We start from the raw sequence: 15,482 nt of genomic DNA, 5'->3' as shown, positions 1-15,482 counted from the left end.
TTGCTCAAAGTTACGGAGGTTATAACTGGTTTGTGTGCATGGCTCTCTGACAGGGAGATAGTGGAGAATGTCTTCATTCAGGTGATCCCCGCTAACTCCTTCACTGGAATATCTGAGAATACTCTGACCATGTGAGTACAACTGAGAGTTGAATTGTTCATTTGTATTTACAGCTTTACAACAATCAAATCTCTTGCATTTGTTATTCATACTTAACATATCTTAAACTAATTTACGTCACATTTTGCGTTTTGCGATAGGAGGGGAACAACATAGACTTTCACTTAAGGCACTGTCAGAAAGGTTTTCTGTGACACATAGTAAAGTATGTATGATAATTATGAGGGGCAACTTTACAGAAACACGTCATCTGCCCAATCTCCAAGCTAAGTCTGCAAGGTTGTTATGATAGGCAGTCTCACGGCATTTCGTGTTATAGTCACGAAATTAATTTAATCTAATGATTCGTGTCACACAGAACGATTTTAAATTAATTTCTATTGGTAGTGTGTTTCGTGCCGGCACCACGTCTTTTTGTCCGGTCGGGTCTTGGAATACCAGAAGCTGTGTGGTTCATAAAAACATTTTCTTACTCAATATCTTACCCTAACGGCCCGTCCACACAGCGGCGTGCGTTGAAGCTTCCAACGCTTCTGCCCATTCACTTTGAATGGGGGTGACGTCACTTTTAGCCAAACTGCATCGTGGAAAGCGACGTGGAGCGTTGCTGGCGTTGCTCGCTTCAAAAGTTGAGCAATGTTCAACTTTGGACGCCTCGGCAGAAGCGTCAGCCAATCGAATCATATGCCAGTACAAGCTCTAGCCAATCAAACCGCTGCTTGTGTGTCAGGGGCGGGAGATTCATGTGATTGGTTGTTGGTCGAGTGTCAGACACGCCCGCCGGCAAGCGTCAGCGCACGCCGCTGTGTGGACGGGCCGTAAGCCTAACCCTTTTATTTTAAATAGTATAATGTCTGAGTTTTTTTGCCGTCCGCGAGGAAAATAAATGTCTCAGAGCCTCAGAATACTGAAATCTGTATTTGTTGTCATCTTTTTTCCCTTCTAATTTGTTATTATTTGGTGCAGGCACGAAACATACTACCAATAGAAACACATTGCTTCTGAAATCGTTCTGTGTCAGAATACTGAAATCTGTATTTTTTTGTATCTGTTTTTTTATTCAAAAGTGTTAAGGTTTAGGTTTAGATGTAAAGGTCCCACACTACAGCTCCAAATTAAGCCTTTAATAATCTAAACCTACAGCCAGCTGAGCCGTCATTTCAACAAGAGGGTTCATAATTAGCATGAAGGAAATATACATAACAGTAGGAAAGTATCTGCAAGTATTTCACTCTTGCATCGTCACGAATAAACATGGAGGTCAAAAAGCCGCTTTCACACCAAGTACTTTGCCGTACTTAGTTCCCAGCTCTTAGTTCCCCTATGGAACTAAAGAGCCGATCGTGTTCACACCGGAATAAGTTCCCTGAGGGAAGATTATGCAAATGAAGTCGCTGACGTCACTTCTTCTTCTTCTGCTTTGGGTTTACTGGCAGGCCGCAAACAACTTCACAGCGTATACTGCCACCCGAAGTCCCCGGCCAGAAGTCCCCGAAGTTGGGGACTTCCGAGTAAATCGCCAGAACGCCGACACCTCCTCATCTCCACCGCTCCCATGTTTTTGTTTGTGTTGCCATAAGTTAGACTCTCTCCGTTGGTGCGCGGGGCTAATGCTAATGCTAATAATGCTAATGCCAGCAAATACAATGGCGGCTTCACAAAACTTTTCAGAGTTTTACGGGGGGCGTGCTTTGCAATTCGCCCAGCCAATCAGAAATTGGTACTTTTTCTCCCCAGGATAGTACCACCTCTCTAGCAGGGACTAAAAATGGGGGAAAAGTTCTCTGAACTAAGTTCTCATTTTGGTGTGAACGCAAAATTCCAGGCACTAACGGAACCAAATGGTAAAAGTACGGATAAAAGTACTCCTTTGTAATGATTGATGAATGGACGTTTCTCAGGAAAATTCTCCTTTTCTCTTCTCTTTTAAAGCATGCTGAATAGCAATGGTGTGAAAGAGATCCAGCGATATGCCTTCAATGGGAGCAGACTGGAGGAAGTGTAAGCCATTTTGAATTTTAACAGTGGAACAAAAACATAATCTTAAACTGAAGAGAATTACTACTGTGTGAACAAATATCTAGTTTTAGTAATAATGGATGTTGTGTACAGATCAAAATGTGGCTGTGGTACATTGTCCCTGATCTATCCTCCATTTTGTTTTTGTGACAAACCTATTGATTGTTTTCTAGCCCTCACAGAGCGACATATATACACAGATATCAATTATTTAAAGGGGACCTATCATGCAAAATGCACTTTTTGATATGTGTCCCCGGTATGTCGGGGAACTCACGCAGCGTCAGAAAATAAAACCCTCTCTCTTTTCCTCCGTACCCAAATCTCTAAAAACGAGGAACAACGGAGCTGATCCAGATTTGCGTCCGATATGACGTAATATCTGAAATGTGGACCCACGGGCCAATCAGAAACGTTGCTATCAGAAACAATGCCCGACTGCTTTGGACGTAATATGGTCGGTGTTTACATTAGCATCGCTAACACTCAGAGCTAACCTGTACTGGAGAGCATGTGTGTGAAGAAGCAGGAAGTAGAAAGGAACTCACCTTGTGGTTTAACCGGCAAGAGAGAAAGCCTTTGAGCTCCAGACTGTTTCAGAGAGAATCCTTGATAATCCATGATATGGCATTTCATCACGGCGGTATTTAGTTTAGACAGTAGCTGCCGGGTCCCGCATGAGCTCAGACCCCTCCTTTTTAAAGCTTTATCCCCAAATCAGCACTTTTGAAACAGGAAGTGAAAGAGAGGGATATGAGGCATGGCTAGAATGGGTGGTCTGCTTGGTTTGTTGAGCAAAACACTTCCTAGACATGTTTTTTATATATCTGAGACATATGCTATTGCCTAAAGATAGCATGATAGGTCCACTTTAAACGATAATACAAAAAGAAAAAGAAAAAACTAAGATAAAAGATAGGAAGTCCCTTGCCCACGCCACCCCAGACTGGAGGAAGTGTAAGCTATTTTAGATTATAACAGTGGGACTCATGGCTGGCTGGCAGGCAGGTTAAAGTATTTAGTTGTAATGCAATTATGTGGGATGTTGTCTACAGATGTTTTTTTTGTGACCATCCTATTTATTGTTTTCTAGTAGTCCTAATCATCTACCAAAGCACCAAGGTGTGCATATATGTAATGTTCTTGAATGATACCACCAGATCAGCAGCCCTTTTAATCGCCTCTAATGTTTCCCTATCCTCCGTTCTTCAGGTATCTTCACAGGAACGTGGATTTGGAACGAATAGACGAATTCGCTTTTTATGGCGTGATTCACGGCCCAACGCATCTGTGAGTGAATGTAGAGAATTTGCTAAGAAAAGAACCTTTTGTTCCCATCAAACACTATCTTTATGTGTCACATACTGATAAATATACAGGAACAAGCGTACCCTAAAGAATAATCTGAACTCTTTATCTTCTAGAGACCTTTCAGAAACCAAAGTTAGCTCTCTGCCTTCAATAGGTATGGAGACCATTGAAAAGCTCCAGATTAAAAACACCTGGGCCCTCAAAGTTCCTCCCCCCTTTAGAGCCTTCCTCCACTTACAGAGCGCTGAATTGACCTTCTCCAGCCATTGTTGTGGTCTCAAAATGTTGACGAGATGGAGAGGGTAAGTAGGAGAATTTAAAGTGTTGGGAAATATGTTCCCACTGTGACGTGTTTTCAAGTTAATGTCCTTCACATACCAAACTCTCCTCAGGCTCTCCTTATCTATGTGTACTCACAAAGGCTGAGGATTCAATGAATTGAGTTCAAGTCTTTTTCTGTCAGCGTTGTAATGATTTTACATTTAAACATGGTTCTGTGAAAAGAAAACCTTTGCACTGCGAGTCACTTGACAATCGCAAGGTCCTCTTTCACCCTGAGCATTAACATATCCCAGAAAAACCTCCAGGCCACCATACCACACTTATAACACAAATAATGTTTAGATATAATTTGGGGATTATTGTAATTTTAGGTCGTTATTTTTCCTACTTTCTGGCTCGAGTCTTTTTATAGATGTGTTGTGCTTTTAAACAATCATTTACAATTATTTAATCATGATTAGGTTTATCCTTCGACGTTGTTACATGTATAGGTAATTATTCTGACAGATTAGGTAGTGTAAATGCCCGATATGTGCAAACGAAGTTAAGGACAAAGGGCATTTTCGCTTTTCTTTCCCCCTGTCAAGACTTTCTGGTGTTTAAGAACTATGTAGAGCAGGGGTGTCAAACTCAAGGCCCGGGGGCCAAATCCGGCCCGTGACTTCATTTCATGTGGCCCCACAAGAGCTTGCAAAGAATATAATATGTTTCTTATACGGTTACATGGCGATTTACAGAAGCACGTTGCCCATAAACTACATGTCCCACAATGCATCTCAAATTTGACTTTTTTTCTCAGATTTGAATTTTTTTCTTCAAAATGTCTTTTTAAATCATTTTGTGACATTCTCACTGAAGAGACTTGCAATTATTTGCCCTAGACTTCTGCTTTCAGACCGAGTTAAATATGAAGTTATGACCCTATCCGATAATAATCCAATGCAGAGGCAATACATTAGTTTATATATATTAAATATTTATATTTTTATATAGTCTTAAAGTTACAACCGGCCCTTTGAGTGCAACCATAATGCGAATGTGGCCCGTGATGAAATTGAGTTTGACACCCCTGATGTAGAGTAAAATAATGCACCTCTTGCATGCATGTTAAGAAATGTGGTTGTTCATTCTCTGATTAATAATCCCTATCTCTGTTTTCAAGACAATCTGAGGCCGTTTTTTGCAACCTGACACGGACTGCGTTGAAAAGCCTGCAGGACTCCTCTCAGAAATATCCAGTTAACGAAGTGTACCAGCATCTCAAAGAAAGCTCTGCTCCGCCAGCTCATGGCAGCAGAACTCACAACCACTTGTACGACAGCCCCACGTGCCCGACTGAACAGGCTCAGAATGACGGTTTGTTTTACGTGGAGTTGCCTACAGAGCATCTCAGTGAAGGGTTTGACTTTGCTCTGTGTGATGAACTTCGTACGGATACTCACAGACTCCTTTGTACCCCCCTGCCTGACGCTTTGAACCCCTGCGAGGATGTGATGAGTCGAGGCTTCCTGCGGGTGTTAGTCTGGGCGGTCAGTCTGTTAGCTATCTCCGCTAACTTCCTGGTGATGTTCATCCTGCTGACCAGCCGGCAGAAGTTGTCCGTCACCCGCTTCCTCATGGGTCACCTGGCGTTCGCAGACTTTTGCATGGGGATATACTTACTGTTCATAGCATCCGTGGACCTCTACACACGCTCCCATTACTACCACTATGCTATCGCCTGGCAAACAGGAAGTGGCTGCAATCTAGCAGGAACGTTATCAGTGTTTGCCAGCGAGCTATCAGTGTTCACATTAACGCTAATCAGCTTGCAGCGTTGGCATGCAATCTTCTACGCAATGAGGCCAGACAGGAAGATGAGGTTACGCCACGCAGCTGTGCTAATGCTAATCGGCTGGTTGCTGTGTTTGATCCTCGCTCTGCTGCCAGTAGTGGGAGTGAGCAGTTTCCAGAAAGTGAGCATCTGCTTGCCCATGGACACTGAAACCACCGCTGCTCGGACCTACGTGGTGTCGTTGCTCATGGTTAATGTTGTGGCTTTCATGGTGGTGTGTCTATGTTACCTCCACATCTACTGCATGGTGCACAATCCCCAGCACCAGTCCAGCAGATGCGATACGACCATGGCTAAACGCATGGCGGTTCTGATTTTCACCAACTTCCTGTGTCTGGCTCCCATCTGTTTCTATGGCTTGTTTGCGGCGCTCCACCAACCATTGATGACCATCACAGACTCCAAGGTGGGACTTCCTCTTGAGATTCTTATTTTATTTTTAAAGGTCACCGATTATGCAAAATCCACGTTTTCACATCTTTGATACATAAACATGTGTCCCCTCTAGGGATGGGTATCGGTAAGGTTTTAACGATACTACTACTTTTATCGATACCGCTTATCGATCCGGTCCTTTAACGGTACCTGTGACAGGGCTCTATTTCTCCGTTCCAAACACTGGCCTAGTCGGTTGAGTTAAGCTCCAAAACTTTAATAACAGCAGCAAAAAAATAAAATAACGAACCAGCACAACTTAAACAGAATAAATAAATGTCCAAATCAAACGTCCATCACTCCCGGAGAGTAAACGTGTTCAGCTGTTGCCTTCTCTGCAACGATCTCTCGAACACGTCCCAGCTGTTGCCTTCTCTGCAACATTCCCCGAGTTCCCCTTCCAGGGAGATGGGTCTGTCTGCAGACCGCAGCAAGGAGGCGTTTCCTATAGGGGCGTTTCCTAACTTTTTTTATCCAGCTGCTTTTATAAATCCTCGCAGAAGAAGTCATTGTTCTAGTGATGGGAATTCCGGCTCTTCTTGCTGAGCCGGATCATTTGGCTCACCAAGAAGAGCCGGCTCTTTCGGCTCCCAAAGGGCTCTTCAGTTTACCACATATTATACCTTTTAATTAAATCAAATGTAGCGCTGTTTTGACTAATGATTTATATGTGTACACATATCACTTAAATTATTCAAGACATCCTTTGTACTAAAGTATTCAAAAGTAAAAATTACATGTTTAATATAAATTATTTGCTGTGGCCAAATGTTTTCATTGCATTTACAGACCCGTGTAACTCTCTGATACCACCCAATTAATGCATTGACTTGCTTGTAGAACCACGCTACACAAAACAGATGGCAACACCTATACAAACTATTTAAAAAAAGGGGCTACTGTATCAACCTATATAAAGTATATAAATATAGTTTTTCTCCCTGCAGGAGAGGGGAGCGTGCTTTGAGATCAACTCAGCGGTCCAGACATAGACATCATAGCTACGGCGACATATATTCAGTTGCCAGTTACTTTTGGCATTAGGGCAGGGATATCTTTCAAGGTTTGACATAATAAATTGTGCTACTTTTAAAGCAAGCAACGATGTTTTCAAATCTGTAATCAAAAAGCTCCTCAAAAACACTATTGAAGCAGTTCCTGCCGTTGTTACGTTAGTTCAAACAGTAACAACGGACTACTTTTCTTAGCGGATGCATGTCAATTTAAATCAATACAAAAAACTATTTTTTAAATCAATAAAATCTTTTTCTAAATCCATAAAAGCATTTCAATTATTATTGGGAGTCATGTCGTTACTTTGTTGAGAATGTGGCCATGTAATAAGCGGGATAATGTCCACATTGCACATTGCATAATGTGCCTTCATGCCGATCTAGATCCCTCCGCAAAAACAAAACAAAAAACGTCTCGTTCGCGGGCGAGAGCCGGCTCCCGTCGTTCACTATAGGAAACGCCCCTATAGGAAACGCCTCCTTGCTGCGGTCTGCAGACAGACTCTATTGCTTCCAGGGCCAACCCCGTCCCTTATTAACCCGTAGCCCCTCCCACCAGGCTTACTGTCAACAGCTGACAACAATTACACTCCAAACCACATTTCAATATAACAATCCGACCCAAACATAAACAGGTTAACCACCTCTTAACATAATCATTTAACAAATTAACAAACACACAATAAATAATACATTGCATGGTTTCGTTTTAGGAAGAGAGCAGGAAATGTTTGGTGTGTGACTGTGTGTGCGCGTGTGTGTGTCGGCTGTTAGTGGCGGAGTCAGTCACTCGTGTGATCCGCTCCGTCACAGTACCCTTATCGGTTCTTTTAAAAAATTAAAAAAGGTAAATTGTAAATAATGTGAATTTATAGAACTGTAAAAAACAAACAAAAAACAAGTATTTCCTCTTACTGCAAAAATACAGTGGTACAGAGCAGCACAGGTGGGGCAGACAGGTATGCTGCAAAAGGCGGTTCTTCTGGAGGATGATTAAGGTATACATAACATACATGACGTGGAAACGTTACTCGTGGACGGGGCTACAGAGCTACTACAAAGACAGTGGAACCCGGTGCATTCCTCCGTCTGGATGTGGAGCACTTTTGCTAAATGTTTAGACAAACTGCTCGTGTTACCGCCCTCACATGCTAAGCTCTTATTGCACTTTTGGTAACGAGCATTGTCCACATCGAGACGGGTAAAGTTTAACCACACCTCGGAGCTCTTAGTTCTCTCCGCTATCTCCGCCGCGTGTGTGTTGCTGCATGTAGCAGCCGCGTGTGTGTAAACTGCCACGCCCCCTTGTTGGCGAAACTAAAGCTGCAATATATAATGTTTATGTAGCGATAATACATATGACATATTTTTTAAATGTCTCCAGAGACAGATAACGTTGGAGCTTAACGGTACCACGGTCTTTAATAATTCAGACCGGGGCCCATTTAATACCGGGGCTCGTTACCCATCCCTACTCCCCTCTGTGGAAAGAGACTCTGAAAGTTTCAGGAACAAAGATTCTCTCTCTTTGATCCATTTCTATAAAAACCTGTCTGAAAATGAGCTGATCAGATTTTGGCCACTTTGTGATGTCATAACGATGCGTTGTCTTGTGTAGCCATTAGCCAATCAGCAACCAAGGTACCCCCCCCCCCCCTTATCACCTGAATCTCCTCTAGAGCACCATTGAGTTCTTTGTAACCAAGTCTCTCTCAGAGGGGCGTGGGGAGGGGCTCCTTGTTTTCATCTAAAGTAACAGACAGAGAATCATCACTTTGGAAACAGGGCTGAAACAGAGGGGATTATGGGTAATGCTGCAATGATCTGTTTGGTGTTTCAGCCAATCAGAGACAGGCTCTGTATATATCTGAGACCTGTGATATATTGATGAAACACAGTATAATAGGGGCCCTTTAAAGTAAAGTCTGATCGATCTTTATCTCCACAGGTGCTGCTGGTGCTTTTCTACCCTCTCAACTCTTGTGCGCACCCTTTTTTTTATGCCATCCTGACGAAGGCGTTCCACAGAGACATCCTGATGCTGCTGAGCCGGATGGGGCTGTGCCAGCGTCAGACTCATCTCTACCGGAGCCAGCAAGTTAATATATACACAGACACCATGTCCCCCCCACTGTCCGGACCCCACATGCCCAAATGTTCAGTGATCTCCAGGCTACGAGAGGCCCCCAAACGGTCTTGCAGTAGCAGATTTAAAAAACACTAATTTGCTTATTTTGTTAATACCAATTCAAAGAACCTAACACACACACAGTAACATGTGCCTTTTTAGAATGTGTAGTCTTCTAATTTTCTTGTGTCACTATATAGCTGGTTGTTTGCTTTCCCAAAAATCATGCTCCAATTATTAATCAGCAGGTATTAAAGGTGGGGTAGGTAAGTTTGAGAAACCGGCTCGAGATACACTTGTTGTTATATTCCATGGAATGCTCTTAACATCCCGAGAGCAATGAATATCTGAAGTGCTTTGACAATAAATCCATAACAAAAATTCATCTGTGGAAGCCGTGGCGCTGTAAAAAGCACGACCAATCATCTGAGCCGGCCCGGCTAAAGTAACTGGATGGCCTACCTGCCTGTCAGCCTTCAATCGGGGCACACACTTATCTCGTGCCCTCATTGGTCATGTGCGCGTTCGTGTGTGTTGGAGGAGGGGCTCTGTGAGGAAGTGGCAGATTTTCTCCGGTTGTGTATTTTCAAATTCTAGCGCACTCGAGCTGGTTTCTCCATTCTTACCTACCCCACCTTCAAGGCAACAGTTTAGTATTTGCAACGCATTCTTGGATCCCGTGAAATGCAATTGGATTAAACTATAGGTATTGTATTGTTCTAAATGTCAAATAAAAAGCTTCACACAACTTCTGTTCTGTATCATGTCGTACACAACATAGCTTTACCCACACTTTACTGATGTGGATGTTATTTTCTTGTTCAGATTATACACATAAGGTATTTTAAAACCTCATCACTCCACGTGCTAATTCAATATTAGGATGATGTGTTTATTTACAAATGTGTTGTATGTAAAGCCATTTTGTAAAGGCTTCAGGTAAAGGCAGAACAAACCTGCACGTGTTAGTGAAAGACTTCTATGGCAATAACTTAATACATTTGCTTAAAAAAAAGGTAAACACAACCATTATTTTTTTTGTGGTTAAAAACGAATGTAGTTTTTCATACAGTAACTGTACTGTGGTGTTTCTCTGTAATCCATACGCGCTGCGCTTTGTGCTGCCGTTCAGACCGCACCGAAGCACAAAAGGGGATTTCTTAAAAGGACAGATTTGTTTACTCTGATGCCTCATTAGCAGCTTCGGTTACACTTGAGAATTCACAAGAGAAGGACTCCATGGATGAATCCCCCACACAGAAATATACAAAGAGGGTGGCAGCGTCTAGTGGAGCTGTGTGTGTGTGTGTGTGTGTGTGTGTGTGTGTGTGTGTGTGTGTGTGTGTGTGTGTGTGTGTGTGTGTGTGTGTGTGTGTGTGTGTGTGTGTGTGTGTGTGTGTGTGTGTGTGTGTGTGTGTGTGTGTGTGTGTGTGTGTGTGTGTATTGTTTGTGTGCGTGTGTTGCACTGACTATTTACATATTTTATTAAAAATGTTTTCTTTAGCTGTTGTACTACAAACCAGGAAGTTGTTTGTTTCCCAAATATGAATAGTTGTTCCTGTCTCTTAATTAAGTGTGTGTGTGTGTGTGTGTGTGTGTGTGTGTGTGTGTGTGTGTGTGTGTGTGTGTGTGTGTGTGTGTGTGTGTGTGTGTGTGTGTGTGTGTGTGTGTGTGTGTGTGTGTGTGTGTGTGTGTGTGTGTGTGTGTGTGTGACAGTAGGATGAAGCGTTCGCTGCACTCATACAGAGTCCATGGGCCTATGCTACGAAGCCGGTTCAACCTAACCTGGATATGTTTGAGTTAGCCGGTTGGCCTAATCCAAAACATACGCGCTCGCGCTAAACTGTCCTACGACGCGGGTTATCAAGTGGATCGCTCAAGCCAGCCGTGTCCTATCTAGTTAGGTGCGCGTTCACATGAAAGGGGTGGGATCTGGAGCATTCGACCAATCACAAACATGGAGAAGCGCACTGACAGCGCAGCGTGTCATACTTCCTGAATGAAAAGTGAACTTTAATACTAGTCAAAAATGAAGAAGTTAAACTTTAAACATCCATGACTTAAACACTTGATCAGGATCAAAGCCACAGAGCTGCACCTGCAAGGTGAATACAGCTGGTAAAAGAAAAAGTGTTTGAATGCGTACATTAACAGGTTTATGATATCACTGCCCCGTCTAAAACACGATCTGACTTTCATTACATTTGTCTCGAGTGTTTCGTCAACTTAATGTGTTGCTTAAAATAATACTTCTGCATCCAGTCTGTGACACTGAGTGTTGCACGGCCAGATACGGCTCAGCTGACTCAGATCAGGAGATATATGATACATTATGAAGTGATATGCCGCGGACTGTACTTAATGTACTCTGATCCGGTTACTTATGTTGTGGCCGATATTTAAGTAAGCTTTCTTAACGCTAATGTTATAACAGTCAGATTGCTCTGAAGATGGAGGTGATATTCTATTAATGTTCACGTTCACACAGTCGGTGATTTTTGCCGGCCGTCTTTCCTGCGACGGCAGCTTTTCTGTATTTCCTCTATCCTGTAATATGACTTGATCGCTTTAAACTCCGCACACTGAGCTCTGATTGGTCAGCAGGCAGTGCTTTCACTGAGTTGAGCTCTTAGCCTGCAACCTAACCTGGGGGGTATACTGCGAAGCAGGATTTTCGCTTAGCCGGCTAAATTCAGGGAAAACTCCGGCTTTCCGGTCATCCGAAGCTGGTTCTCTTTTTAGCGGGCTAGATCTCCATGGTAATATATGCAGCTAACCTGGTCGGGACCAGGTTAGGTTGCAGGCTAAGAGCTCAACTCAGTGAAAGCACCGCCTGCTGACCAATCAGAGCTCAGTGTGCGGAGTTTAAAGCGATCAAGTCATATTACAGGAGAAAGGAAATACAGAAAAGCTGCCGTCGCAGGAAAGACGGCCGGCAAAAATCACCGACTGTGTGAACGTGAACATTAATAGAATATCACCTCCATCTTCAGAGCAATCTGACTATTATAACATTAGCGTTAAGAAAGCTTACTTAAATATCGGCCACAACATAAGTAACCGGATCAGAGTAACATTAAGTACAGTCCGCGGCATATCACTTCATAATGTATCATATATCTCCTTATCTGAGTCAGCTGAGCCGTATCTGGCCGTGCAACACTCACAGTGTCACATACTGGATGCAGAAGTATTATTTTAAGCAACACATTAAGTTGACGAAACACTCGAGACAAATGTAATGAAAGTCAGATTGTGTTTTAGACGGGGCAGTGATATCATAAACCTGTTAATGTACGCATTCAAACACTTTTTATTTTTCCAGCTGTATTCACCTTGCAGGTGCAGCTCTGTGGCTTTGATCCTGATCAAGTGTTTAAGTCATGGATGTTTAAAGTTTAACTTCTTCATTTTTGACTAGTATTAAAGTTCACTTTTCATTCAGGAAGTATGACACGCTGCGCTGTCAGTGCGCTTCTCCATGTTTGTGATTGGTCGAATGCTCCAGATACCACCCCTTTCATGTGAACGCGCACCTAACTAGATAGGACACGGCTGGCTTGAGCGATCCACTTGATAACCCGCGTCGTAGTACAGTTTAGCGAGAGCGCGTATGTTTTGGATTAGGCCAACCGGCTAACTCAAACATATCCAGGTTAGGTTGAACCAGCTTCGTAGCATAGGCCCCTGGTCCCGACCAGGTTAGCTGCTTAGCATATATTACCATGGAGATCTAGCCTGCTAAAAAGAGAACCAGCTTCGGATGACCGGAAAGCCGGAGTTTTCCCTGAATTTAGCCGGCTAAGCGAAAATCCTGCTTCGCAGTATACCCCCCTGATCCCTCCTGCAGGTGACTGCGGTCAAGCCAGCCTCCACTTGGGAAAACACAGTCAAGCCAGCCCGCACGTGATATTGGGGTGCGCGAATATTAGAAGCATTACGGTAAAATCCCAGCGCTTACTCGGTCAATAACAAAAGCACCTATAAAAACAAACCAAACATATTAAATTAAGAAATATGTACTATATAATGTGATCAATAATTATTTAAAACAAACTACGTATAAATACCACGAGTAAATGTAAAATGTAAGGAGTTTCAAAATAAAAGTCCTTTGAAATCTCATATTGAAATCTCATATATGAGCTATCAGCCCTGTGTTTAGATAAGAATAAAACGAAATCTCTCCCTGATGCAAGACTCATCTCACTGCAGGGTGATAGAAGGACAGCCCATCTACTCACCCAGAAAAAATCAGGACATTCTGATGTGGAGTTTCAAAATAAAATACCTTTGAAATCCCATATATGAGCTATCAGCCCTGTGTTTAGATAAGAATAAAACGAAATCTCTCCCTGATGCAAGACTCATCTCACTGCAGGGTGATAGAAGGACACCCCATCTACTCACCCAGAAAAAATCAGGACATTCTGATGTGGAGTTTCAAAATAAAAGACCTTTGAAATTCCATATATGAGCTATCAGCCCTGTGTTTAGATAAGAATAAAACGAAATCTCTCCCTGATGCAAGACTCATCTCACTGCAGGGTGATAGAAGGACACCCCATCTACTTACCCAGAAAGAATCAGGACATTCTGATGTGGAGTTTCAAAATAAAAGACCTTTGAAATCCCATATATGAGCTATCAGCCCTGTGTTTAGATAAGGATAAAACGAAATCTCTCCCTGATGCAAGACTCATCTCACTGCAGGGCGATAGAAGGACACCCCATCTACTCACCCAGAGAAAATCAGGACATTCTGATGTGGATTTTCAAAATAAAAGACCTTTGAAATCCCATATATGAGCTATCAGCCCTGTGTTTAGATAAGAATAAAACGAAATCTCTCCCTGATGCAAGACTCATCTCACTGCAGGGTGATAGAATGACACCCCATCTACTCACCCAGAAAAAATCAGGACATTCTGATGTGTAGTTTCAAAATAAAAGACCTTTGAAATCCCATATAATAGGATCAGCCTCGACTCAGGATCCCGGCGTAGATATAGACACAAAAAAAAGAGAAATTTGGGGGAGGCTGGGTTAATCAGAACATGAGAATACACAGGTGCAGGCAGAAAGAAGGAAGAAGCAATGCGTCCCCCGACAGTCTTAGCCTATAGAAGCTCAGATTTATTCTATTTCTTTTTTTTCTTCTATTTAAAGATTATTTTGATTCTGTACAATGAGTCCATGCTGCTGTGACAACCCAATGTCCCAACTTGGGATGAATAAAGTATCCATCCATCCATCCATCCATCCATTTTGAAACTCAACATCAGAATGTCCTGATTTTCTCTGGGTGAGTAGATGGGGTGTCCTTCTATCACCCTGCAGTGAGATGAGTCTTGCATCAGGGAGAGATTTCGTTTTATTCTTATCTAAACACAGGGCTGATAGCTCATATATGGGATTTCAAAGGTCTTTTATTTTGAAACTCCACATCAGAATGTCCTGATTTTCTCTGGCTGATAGCTCATATATGGGATTTCAAAGGTCTTTTTTAGATGGGGTGTCCTTCTATCACCCTGCAGTGAGATGAGTCTTGCATCAGGGAGAGATTTCGTTTTATTCTTATCTAAACACAGGGCTGATAGCTCATATATGGGATTTCAAAGGTCTTTTATTTTGAAACTCCACATCAGAATGTCCTGATTTTCTCTGGGTGAGTAGATGGGGTGTCCTTCTATCACCCTGCAGTGAGATGAGTCTTGCATCAGGGAGAGATTTCGTTTTATTCTTATTTAAACACAGGGCTGATAGCTCATATATGGGATTTCAAAGGTCTTTTATTTTGAAACTCCACATCAGAATGTCCTGATTTTTTCTGGGTGAGTAGATGGGGTGTCCTTCTATCACCCTGCAGTGAGATGAGTCTTGCATCAGGGAGAGATTTCGTTTTATTCTTATCTAAACACACGGCTGATAGCTCATATATGGGATTGCAAAGGTCTTTTATTTTGAAACTCCACATCAGAATGTCCTGAGTTTTACTGGGTGAGTAGATGGGCTGTCCTTCTATCACCCTGCAGTGAGATGAGTCTTGCATCAGGGAGAGATTTCGTTTTATTCTTATCTAAACACAGGGCTGATAGCTCATATATGGGATTTCAAAGGTCTTTTATTTTGAAACTCCACATCAGAATGTCCTGATTTTTTCTGGGTGAGTAGATGGGGTGTCCTTCTATCACCCTGCAGTGAGATGAGTCTTGCATCAGGGAGAGATTTCGTTTTATTCTTATCTAAACACAGGGCTGATAGCTCATATATGGGATTTCAAAGGTATTTTATTTTGAAACTCCACATCAGAATGTCCTGATTCTTTCTGGGTGAGTAG

At 42.6% G+C, this 15,482-nt stretch overlaps 1 protein-coding gene across 2 annotated transcripts in view; it reads left to right on the top strand.

Annotated features, from left to right (window-relative positions):
• Positions 1 to 9,861, top strand: part of LOC117456405 (thyrotropin receptor-like) — a 15,638-nt gene extending 5,777 nt beyond the window's left edge. The window contains exons 6-11 of one of the 2 annotated variants that reach the window (XM_034096279.2): positions 54 to 131; positions 2,053 to 2,121; positions 3,352 to 3,429; positions 3,564 to 3,752; positions 4,895 to 5,972; positions 8,963 to 9,861. In XM_034096279.2, the coding sequence (XP_033952170.1) occupies positions 54 to 131; positions 2,053 to 2,121; positions 3,352 to 3,429; positions 3,564 to 3,752; positions 4,895 to 5,972; positions 8,963 to 9,238 (1,768 nt within the window). In that variant the 3' untranslated portion in view covers positions 9,239 to 9,861. The remainder of the gene's footprint in view (positions 1 to 53; positions 132 to 2,052; positions 2,122 to 3,351; positions 3,430 to 3,563; positions 3,753 to 4,894; positions 5,973 to 8,962) is intronic. The other variant, XM_034096281.2, reaches the window with a different exon arrangement.
• The last annotated feature ends 5,621 nt before the right edge of the window (positions 9,862 to 15,482 follow it).

Source organism: Pseudochaenichthys georgianus, chromosome 12 (assembly GCF_902827115.2).
Source record: "Pseudochaenichthys georgianus chromosome 12, fPseGeo1.2, whole genome shotgun sequence".
Taxonomy (NCBI): domain Eukaryota; kingdom Metazoa; phylum Chordata; class Actinopteri; order Perciformes; family Channichthyidae; genus Pseudochaenichthys; species Pseudochaenichthys georgianus.
Note: the sequence above shows the minus strand (reverse complement) of the source record. Positions and strands in the feature narration are given on the sequence as shown.